Raw genomic sequence first — 11,204 nt, 5'->3', positions numbered from 1 at the left:
GAAAAAGAGATGGGTTGGCAGTGGGGGGTGAAAAAAACACCCTCCCGTTTAGAATCAATCTTAATTTTCAGCTCATTTGCCTGAGGCAACGAGAGGTAGAACTTTTGGAGGAGGCGTAACATTAGTTTTTCCTTTATGCTAATCAGCGATGGCCCAAAAGTGTCGAATTTCAGGTGCGTTCAGGGGGATCAGAGTTTAGAGTCAACTAGTTGCAACTGGAAAATGAAAATTATGAAAACTTTTACTTGTCAGCGAGAGAAAGAGTTGAAAATAATTTCCGTTTTGAATGCTCATTTTCGGGGACATTTTGTATACAAAACTAATTAATATCCTTGGCCGAAAATGCAACAGAGAGAATGCGGATGCGCGGACAAGGATGCGGATGGAGGGAACGCGGACGCCGACTAGTCACAGGATATTTGTGCAGGTAATTTCCGCTGCCGAAGAGTTTTATTCATAATTAATTTATGCAAAATACAAATGCAAACAAAATTGCCAAATAGATTTTTGTCGCTCAAAATTTGTTTTTCGTATATAATTAACTTTTCAGCGGGTTTAATTAGAACTTTTCTCTCTCTCTCTCTCTCACTCTCTCTCTGCCTCTTTCTCAACATTTCAGTGTATGAGTTTTGGAATTGCTGTCAGTTAAGCAGAAACTGTCGATCTAGAACTAAAAGTAAAACGAAATGTGGTGCTGGTTATGGGAAAGTATTCCCAGTTTGACGGATATCGATCCATACAGTCTTGCTTTTGCGATTGTCGCTTCCATTCTGGTCATATGCAATGTCTCTTCTGGGGTCCAATTGGCTGAGCTTGGCCGATACTGGCACAACGAGAGAAGGGAAGTTGACTTTCACATCGTTCCGGCTCCAAATCGTTCTTCCGGACCGAGCAATAATCAGAGTCCCATCAATATAGAGACTGCCTGCTACGTACGATCCAACTTTGTGGACCCCTTGCAATGGTCCCACTATGATGATCTCCCCTTGGGGATTCGTTTGGAGAACAATGGCACTACAATTCTACTGCGAGCCGTCTTCCAGGGCCAAATACCCTGCATAGATGGAGGCGATTTATTGGGCCGCTTCCATTTCCATGAGATCTGCTTCCGCTGGAGCTGGTACAATAACGCCGGATCGGAACACACAGTGGACAATCAACATTTTCCCCTGGAGATGCAGTGCCTCCACACAGATACCGATTCACCGGACTACACCTCCAGTCAAAGCCTGCTCATGATATCCTACATGTTCAGTCTGTCCGAAGATAATCCCTATCTGGATGTCCTGGTCCAGCACTTGGCTACTGTCCAGCGGGCTGGTCAATGTGTGGAACTTCCGCCCTTTCCGCTCAGCTATTTGATGCCGCCTTTTTACTCCAACTTCATCAGCTACCATGGATCTCTAACAGAGCCTCCCTTCCATCGCGGTGCCGAGTGGTTCATCTGGCCCTATCCCCTGGCCATTGGAGAGCGTCAATTGAATGAGTTCCGTCAGCTGCGTAATGCCCACGGAGCCAGAATCAGCTGGAATGGACGCCCGGTTCAACAGCTGATGGATCGCAGTGTCTACTTTAATGAATATAGGTGCTAATCTCTTTTGATCTCTTCGTAAAAGACTCTACCCAGATCATTCGATTCAAATGTAATAGCTCCTTTTATTTTTATTTTATAATTTTAATACGTGATGTTGAATCAATTCTATCAGTCTGTTCACTTAAAAAATAATATAAATATCATAAATAAATATAATTCAAACAAACAGGAATTTAACATATAAGGACCTCGAAATCATTTTCTAAATGTAGAAATTTCAAATTAAGTAATGTTTTTTTATAGTTTTAAATTATTGAACAACATTATTTAACACACAAAAAGATTGAATTGGGTTTTAAAAAGAGATTTTTGAATCGTGCTGGAATTAGAATTTGCAATGAAAATATTTCTGAGGTTGCACACAGACCAAAAAGCAAATTAAGCGGATGAATTCAAGTGAAAAAATTTCGAATTTGAAAAATTGATAGCCATTTAACATTTTATATAGAATGATTACAGTCTGCTTAACATACAAAAATTATGCTATTTTTTAAAGGCAACGTAATTGAATTTAATAGAGCTATTTAAAATGATTGCTAGTTTGGGAGGATCCTCCTATAGAAAATCGATCAGTTTCTATACCACTTCAGAAGGCATTAAAATATTGATTAGATCTAGAGACGTTTCCGAGCCCATCAAGATGACGAGTTCTCTCTCCGGTAATTGTTTTCTATTTAAACAATTTATTACCTCATATCGTGGGCAAAACCAAACTGTAGATTTAGAGAAAGTTCTGAACTAAATGGTCCTAATTATCTATGTTACCTGTTAACATCATGTTCAGTTTGTTGTATATCTTTGTAATCGGTTATTCATATCCACAAATAGAAAAAATTGTAATTGAAAAATTAATATACTTAGCAAATAAATAAGTTGAGTACTTGAATTGCTGTTGCTGCTATCTGCCTCGACTAATTAGACATTCATTCCATATGCGTCCGTCAACTGACGGTGGTGGTGGCCAAACCGGGCTCAAGCCAAATCTTCCGGACAATTTCATTGAGTTTCGGACAAATAGTTTGCTTATATAGAGTAATCCACTAATTAGACGTTCAAAGAGCATTAACAACCAGCGTAGAGGCGGACCCTGGCATGTTCTTGTTCCGTTTCAAGCCGCAGGACATCTCTTCCTGCGTTCAATCAGCCATTCCGAAAGGACTGAGAGAGAGGAAGAGAGTGCGTATGTTTGCGTATGTCTGAGTCTATAATTTCGTTAGTGCAACGGAAACTGTTGCGGACATGTTTGCCATGGACTGAGATTGAGAATGGGAATGGGAATGGGATTGCGATTGGACCTCCTGCGGCGCCGCACCCTTGTCCTCTACATCTCTCCCTCTCTTTCCATCCTTCTCTATTTCTCTTACTCTCGTTCACAGCAGCTGACTAGCAATCACAGAGAGTTCCAGTTTCCAGGCTTATAATTATCAGTTTTTGGCCCCTAGTCAGGCATGGATATATGTTCCGGGATTGCCTTGTAATTAGTTTTTATTTTGTGAGGCGAGTATACAAATACATATGTAGGTTTGTTTATCTTTCCCCTAGTCCTGCATCCCCCTTGCCATTTATGTATTTGCTGCTTTCTGTCAATTGCAAATACAAATCTAAATGTGCTTCAATTTGATGCAGGCACAAGGATAAGAACTTGATCATCATCATCACATTATTATCATCATCTGAATCGCCATGACCATCATCATCGGCTTCTATATAATCAATGGCAGGCCAAAATCGAACGAATTGCATTTGCTGCAAATCAACGCTAATGAAATTATACAAACAAGTTTTGGGGCTTCAACCAGGCTATAACCCTATCTCTCTCTCTCTCTTTACCAAACCACCCTTCTGCCCTCTCAGTCACTCTGTCAATATTTATTTGGCCGAATCGGCCGATACGCAATTTGCGTGTTTTGAAAACTTAATTGAATTGCAATTTCCACAAATAGAGCTTAATTTTTCGGTCACGCTCAACATTTCGTTGCGAGCCCCAAAATCGGGTTGTGTATATATACATACATACATATATATATACGAATGTACGTACATATATAAATATATTTCAATGTGCATTTTTGGTGTTGCCGAGAAATGCAATTAAAATTGCATAATCCCATTTATTAATACTTGATATGCAAATTGAATGCACACAAAATATGCAATTATCATTATTTTTTTGGCAAATTTAATTAAGTCTTTTGCTATGATGCAATGTGAAAAAGAGAAAATTATAATTAGAATTATTTGTATTAGATGATTGCCCCAAAATATGCACTAAATTAGTCTAAAACTCCATTATAATATATTTTCAGTCACAGACAAAGCGTGTCATTATTCGTTTTAATTACAAAAAGGCACAAATTTTCCTCTCTAATCAATTGGAAAACTAAGCCACAAGCAATTTCTGTCTGTTGTCATTGAGATTAAACTAAATGTGCCCTAAAATACTTTGGATAACAATTCCAAATCAATCATTGACTCCACTCCTCCTTCTACTCTTCTTGGATACATTGGGTCAAAGACTTTTGCTAAGATAGGTGTGTGATTTGGGAAAAAATCATAGATTCGAATTACTTAACCCATCACTAGTCTAAATTAAAGCCATAGCAAAGACCTAGAAAGGAGCACAGACCTGTTAAGGGTTCTATCTTGAAACTGTCAATTTCCTATCTTCTATCTGAATTATTGCCATTCTTAATATACAAAGAGAGGAATATAGTTGGGCTGTTGAAAACACCTCTTTAAGAAAAAAACTCCTTTTTTTGCAGGGCAACGAAGTCTATCTATTTTTAATCCGATTTTTATGAACAATATCTCATTCGACGGGAAATTTAATTCACCTTCTTTCATAGTTCAAGTTCAGTTATACTTTAGTGTGTGTTAGTGGCGTAAAGTGACGGCAAGCAGAGAGACCAAAAAATTCCATACAAAATTAAATTTTTCAATTGGCTCCAAAATGGACCCTGGGGCCAAATTGAAAATTTGTGGTATGCAGTTTATCTTAGTTTTACTAGATCTAAAACTTTTTCTTTGAGTCCAAAGGTGTACGATCAATTTTACAAATTTTGAAAATGTGTCTTTTTTTTTTTGCCGGGTCCGAATTTGGTGGCTTTTTATCAAAACCCATTTTAAAAAAAACCCATTAGAGATATGCCCACGAAATTTACAGAACATCATCTCAATAGAATAACCAATTGAACGTTATAAATTAACATATCAAAACTTTTCACCAACATTAAGTAACAATCGAATGAAATCAAAATTTAAGGTCAAAAAAAAAAATGTACTCAAATTTTTTGCCGCCACTGTATATTCTCTAAATTAAAGTTTTAATAAAATGAAATTGAGAACGAAAAGTGGTATATATTTTGGCTTGTTTTGTTCAAGTCGCTATAAATTAAAGAATAATCGATCTGACTTTTTTTTTTTTTTTTTTAACGTTTAATATATATTTGTTGAATCTACTCTTAAATTAGAGCCTAACAACAAGTTTGAGATATTTTTCTTAGACTAGTACTTAAGATAAATCCTGGGGATATTGCAGGCGGCCCTAATCACTTCGATCAATCGATCTGACTTGAATTACTTTATATAATTTTGCAATTAAGAATCATGCGGAAAGTATTTGTATATGTATAATGATTATTTTCCTCCAACGATTTTTCATTTAGTAACTTCTTCGAAATTTATTTAAAATACTTAGAATACTTCTTTGTTGAATATGTATGTATATCAAATGGGGAATTTACTAATTCAAGAATTCATTTCATCCCAAGAGAATTGAAGGGTCTAAAGTTTTAAACTTTGCTAAGTTGAAGTCTCTTTGTGATTTGCGTTTCTAAAATATCAAGACAAGATCTTGTCCAATAGCTATTCAGGGGAAATCTAAACGATAAATGTTTTGTGACGTCAAGGGGTAGAAGAAGAGGTACTTATCAGCTATTTAATAGATTACGTACTTACCCTTAGACAACTTCAAATTGGGCTCTTTTTTTTTGTTGAGCATACTGGGTCTTGAAAGTTGATTTAACAATATGTGTCTGATGTGAGTGATTTCAACAATTGGTTTGCTCCACTGTGGCTTTGGTATGATTCCAATTGCCTTCAAATCGAAGCAGTCGCAGCAATACAAACATATCAATCAACATTTCTAATTGAATGTAATTAGAAAAAGGGTAAGCAAGAGGCTAAAAGGAAACTTGCCAAAATTTATTCCCTTTTACACTTGTGGTTCTCTTCTGTTTCACTTCACTTTCCTTCCTCTCTCTCTCTCTCTCTCTCTCTCTGTCTATCTTTCTAGTGGCACACACAAAGCGCTTTTCTGATGCTGAGCCACGTAGTTTTCCTCACTGAAAATGGCAAGAAAATGAAATTAGACGAATAGAATGACGATGTAAGTGCCATGAAAAGACGTTAAGATGTTCTAAGTGGGAGGATGGGGGGATATGCCAACTTGATGATGATGATGATGTTGATGGAGCTGATGGTTGAATGGTTGTTGTTGATGGTGATAAAGGGGGTTGGGAATGGGGTAAGAAGCTGCCAGCCGCTCCTGCTAAAATTGAGGCAAATTGCATTTAAGTGTTGCCGTTTTCATTTAGCCGCATGAATATGTATGTTGAAAGGACTCTTGGGTGAGTTTCTTCTTCTGCATCTTCTTCAGCTTCGTCAGGAGACTCTCGCTATCTCTTTCCTTCACACTCACTTTTGCCTTTTGTGGGTATGGAAAATTGAATTGAATAATTGAGAAAACGAGCGCATGATGGCATTAGTAAGTGATTGTATGCGATTCTCTCTATATATGAATGTGAATCTCTGTCTATGTGTGTGTGTGTGTGTGTGTGTGTGTGTGTTTGCAGCTAATGAATTTTAATTGCTTTTATTAAGGCACAAAGGCAAATGAGAGGAAGAGAGAAGGCATGAGGGGCTTAAGTGGGAGCAAAGTGTTTATGGCTGTGAATCAAAAATCCCAGTTTACCGTTAATTGTTAATCATTAAATATTGTTGCTGGCAAAATCAATATGGCATCCGGCTGGCTCTCTGCCTCTCTGTCTGACAATGATTAATTAACGCCATTTTGTAATTATCTTTTGCAATATTTAATTCAATTAACTTTGCGGAAAAGAGAAAAGCTTCTCGCTCCATCTCTGTCACTCCTTTACTTTTGGCCCTCTGGGCCGACTGCACCACACAAATAACTCCAACTCCAAAGTTTATATCTCTATAAACAAATAAAATAAATTTAATTGAAAATTGTTATTGCAAAAGTAACCACACAACAATAATAATAGCAAAAAAAAAAAAAAAACAGTGATGAAAGAAAAAACGATGATGTATTAATATAAACACATATGTACACACATACATGTACAGTATATGTATGTATGGACATATAGGAATTAAAGTGTAGGTACAAAAAAAATGTTCATATAACCCACACTAGGCTCCCATTTGTTTTCCTTTTTATTCTGACCCCTCGTGTTTTTTCGCTCGCTTCCAGCCCTTTGGCGCACTTCCTTTTTCAATTAAACGCCACCATTTTCCATTAACGAATTTGCATGTGTGTGTCACACACACACACACAGAGACACTCCTTCACTCTTTCTCTTTGGCATCTAGCCATCTCTGTCACACTCACACTTATGTCTGTATTTCTATAATAAAATTAAATTAGAAGACCAGAAAATTAAATCATCAAAGCTTGACGTCAGGCGGCAGCAGCAGCAGCATCAGCAGCGTCGACTGCACCAGCAAAAATAACAGTAACGGTAAAGGCAACCAGCCCTCTCCCTCACAACCTCCCTCACCGTGTGTGCGTGTGTGTGTATGTCCCTCACACTTACACACACAGCGCCCAATTTGCAAAGCGACAGTTACGAGTTCATTAATTTTTTTTTTCCAACTTTTTCTCAACAGAGTGCTCCCAGCCTAGTGCTCTTGTGGTTTTTGGCCAGGTCCGCCTTTCTTTCTCTTTCTCTCTCTCACCCATTGGCACTGCCTCCCTCTCACACACTTACTAAGCTATGCTCTCCCCCATTCACTCTCTCTCTCGCTCGCTCTCTTTTTCTGTCTTTGCCTTTTGTCAATGAGTGGGGATGAGTGAGGGTGTGTGTGTGCGTGTGTGTGTGGGTGGGGGAAGGGGTCATGGGTCAGGGGCTGGCAGCATCATAAATTAAATTCTTCATCAACTCAAACTCGTTAAGCGCCAATAAAGTGACTGAGAGTTATTTTCATCACTTTTTCAATGGTCTACCACAAGGCACTGGCTGCATGTATTTGTATCTGCATTTGTAGCCGTGTGGGTGTGTGTGTTCGCCCTCTCTCTCTCTCTCTCTGCGCCGATGCTCTCTTCTTGCTTGCTCTCTCATTTGCCCTCTCTGAGTTTTTAACTGGTTTTAGGCCACGCCTCTCAGAGAGTGAACGAGAGGGAGAGCAAGCATCAGGAAGTATTAGTAGATTGACTCAACAAATATAAACTGGTTCCAAAATCGGTTTATGTTTTCCATTCTTTTTTTTTTTTGACTGTGTGTGTGTGTGTGTGTGTTTGAGTCATTCACGCATGCCCCAAAGGATTTTGATATGTTCTTTAGATATGAGCTTAAAAGCAGTTATGAAATGTTGTACAGTTATCTGATTTGTTAATGTCACTCTGCCTGTATTTCCCTCTTCAAATCGCATTTCAATTATTTTCCACCCAAGTGCATTATAATTCAATGCCCAGCCAGCATTCCATCCACAACCACAAGCTGTGTATGTGTAGACCTTTCCCTCGGCCCTTCTGGGTCCTCTATTCGCCCTAACTGTTTAACGATAAAAGCAAACTAATTAAAAACAACGTACAAGACGACACAGAAGATGAAGAAGGAGAAATTGCCACATAATAAAGCAAATTAAAAGCAAATTAATTTAAAACAAAAAAGTAAACGTTGCGGATGTGGCGTAAATGAAAATGACGCAAGGCAAACTCCTCTGCCCGCTCCTACATCCTCCACCCTCTATCGCACACACACACACACACATAGATAGACACGGAGTGACACCCATATACAGTTAACCGCCCAACGTAGCTCCACTTCAATTAAGCAACGCGCCAACATGGCAGCCTCTCGTTCCATCTCTTTCGCTCTGTTTCTCTGTCTCTCTCTTGCTCTCTCTCTCTCAGGCACACTCACTCACATGCTCTCATTTGTAGAACGTAATTACGTTTGGCAAGCTCGTTATGCGTAAGAATAAACGCACATTAAGAGCTCATTAGTTGGCACAAATCGAATCGTGCGGGAGGGTCGGTGAATGGATGGCGGGGGCGGGAGCGAGGGCGGTAAGGGCGAAAGAGAACGACAACTGGATGACGATGACTCGATGGTTGGTTGGCTGGCTGGCTGGCTGGTTACTTGGTTGCTTGGTCGGTCGGTTAGTTGTCTGGCATTTTCATTTAACATGTAATGGAGGAGAGATAGCCAGCAGCAGTTAGTAGGTAAGGTAAAAGAAGTTGAATGGATTGAAGTTCAGGTGGAAAAGCCACAACTCATGCCAACAGGTAAACGAGTTACACACACACACACACACACACAAACACACTCTGGCAGACGTTCTTGTTAAATGGGAAATGGCTGATTGAACCGAATGCCAGAGTGACTGACTACCAATATATTACTTAACTGACAGTTAAGAATGAACTCTAAAGTACAAGGGTTTACATTATTTTTCTTTTTAAAAACAATAAATTCAACTTAAAACCAAACAAAGTAAGATAACTCTAAATTATAAGCTAGTAGAACAAATGGATAGTTTATAGAGTTCTTAGTTAGTTTTGGCATTAAGTATAAGGACTTTTATGTTATTCCTTTGGCTCTGAACTAGTCTGAGGCGATTACGAACTAACTAACTATTTATTATATGTAATTACCTATAATTGTTATTATAGGTAAATAATTGACTGTTTCTGTATTACTTAACGGACAATTGACAATTAGCCCTAGAATCAGGCCCGTCCATAGGGCAAGTCGAAGGGAGGAGGTTTCCTGGGGACCAGTGAAAAACTTATCCGAATGTTATGTGATTCAATCAAAACTCCATTCCACATTTCGAACTTACATTATCTCTTTTACTAGGATTTTACAAAATTTTATAATGATGTGGCCAGCAAATTTTATATAGATTGAAAATAATAGAGTAATAGACTTCCCTAATATTAAAACTAATGAGTGTAGTCTCCCGAACAGCCCATTTACTCAATCAATTTATTTGACAGACGGCAAACCCTTTTTCAAATAGATATCGTTTATATGTATATGATGAATATATTTTGAGAACTTTCTTTCTTAATTACTTTCTACGATTCTGAGACAGATCATAGCATTGCTTTCAAAGCAGTAAAGAATAAGCCCATTTAGAGTATAGATATCGCAGACAAATTATCGATGGTGATATTGACGGTTAACTTGTTATTTAATTAACTAATTAGCTTAAATAAGTCAATCCAAACTGTTCCTTGGTAGACATTCCAAAGCGATCAGAAACGTTTTTGAACAAAATAATAAATTAGAACTTAAATGTGTATATCGAATTGTATTTTTTGTTTTTCCCCTTGTTTCAAGTTTTCTCTCCTATAGATGTATTCCTTATAGAGAGAGTTCCTTATGGAGAGTATAATTTTTGGTATATCAAATTGCATTATCGGCGCTTAAATTGAAACATCTAATAAAATTCTAAGTTATTTATGTTTTAGATTTAAAATGTGATAAATTATTTAATCCAAAGATGTGCTCCTATTAAAAGTAACCTCATGTCTGGATGCCATTAGGAAAAATGCCAAAATAGAAGCAAAGTAAATCTAAGGCCACAAAATAGTTTGCCACACACAGGCAAAATAGTTGAGGGAAAATGCAAGAAAAACAAATCCGTGTGCTCATAATTTGTTGCTCCAAAAGAGAGAGGGGAACGGGAGGGGGAGAAACTCGGCCAGTGCAGTAAGTGCAGCAGTTAGTTTATTTCATTACGCAGCTGACAAATAGACCACTTTGCTTCGAAAAATTCATTGTCATGAGCGAATGAGCCGAGATGGTCAGAGGGCGATGGTCTAAAATACAAATACAAGTGTGTTCGACACTTTATAAAGCGTTCAGAACACAATGCGAACGGAGCGGAGCGAACTGAACGAAGCAGCAGCACGCGACATCCTCACACCGTCCAGGCTCAAAATCCTGCGCACTCTCTCGCTCTGGCTCTCGCTTTTACTGTTCTTCATCCCTCTCTCTCGCAGTTCGTCTCGGTTTTGTTGGGTAAATCCTGCGCAAGCTCCGCCCTCCAACATCCAACATCGTGAGTGTGTATGTGGGCAACCGGTTTCCAATATGAATTCAAGAACTCAAACCGTAAGCGAACGTCAGTCGAAGCGGCTTGTTTATTGCCAACTCTGCCTTGGCACCGTGCGCAACGGTTTCGGTTGGTCGGACAAATCAGTTTAAAGGAACGCGCCATTTACCTCGCAACGCCGTCGCAGGAAACATGTTCGTCTAAATAAAAGTGAACGAAATCAAAAGTTAAATACAATTTCTTGTGAATTATTAAGTGCTCGTTTATCGTTAACTGTGATTAATTGAAAAACAAAATAAAG

General features: G+C 38.3%; 1 protein-coding gene across 1 annotated transcript; it reads left to right on the top strand.

Annotated features, from left to right (window-relative positions):
* The first annotated feature begins 639 nt into the window (after window positions 1-639).
* On the top strand, window positions 640-1,687 carry LOC6652455 (carbonic anhydrase 1). The gene has a single exon (XM_002074922.3). The coding sequence runs from the start codon at window positions 687-689 to the stop codon at window positions 1,590-1,592; it is 906 nt and encodes a 301-aa protein (XP_002074958.1). The 5' UTR covers window positions 640-686; the 3' UTR covers window positions 1,593-1,687.
* Window positions 1,688-11,204: the final 9,517 nt, after the last annotated feature.

Source organism: Drosophila willistoni (genome assembly GCF_018902025.1).
Source record: "Drosophila willistoni isolate 14030-0811.24 chromosome 2L unlocalized genomic scaffold, UCI_dwil_1.1 Seg168, whole genome shotgun sequence".
NCBI classification, from domain to species: Eukaryota; Metazoa; Arthropoda; class Insecta; order Diptera; family Drosophilidae; genus Drosophila; species Drosophila willistoni.
This window is presented reverse-complemented; position numbering and strand designations above follow the sequence as displayed.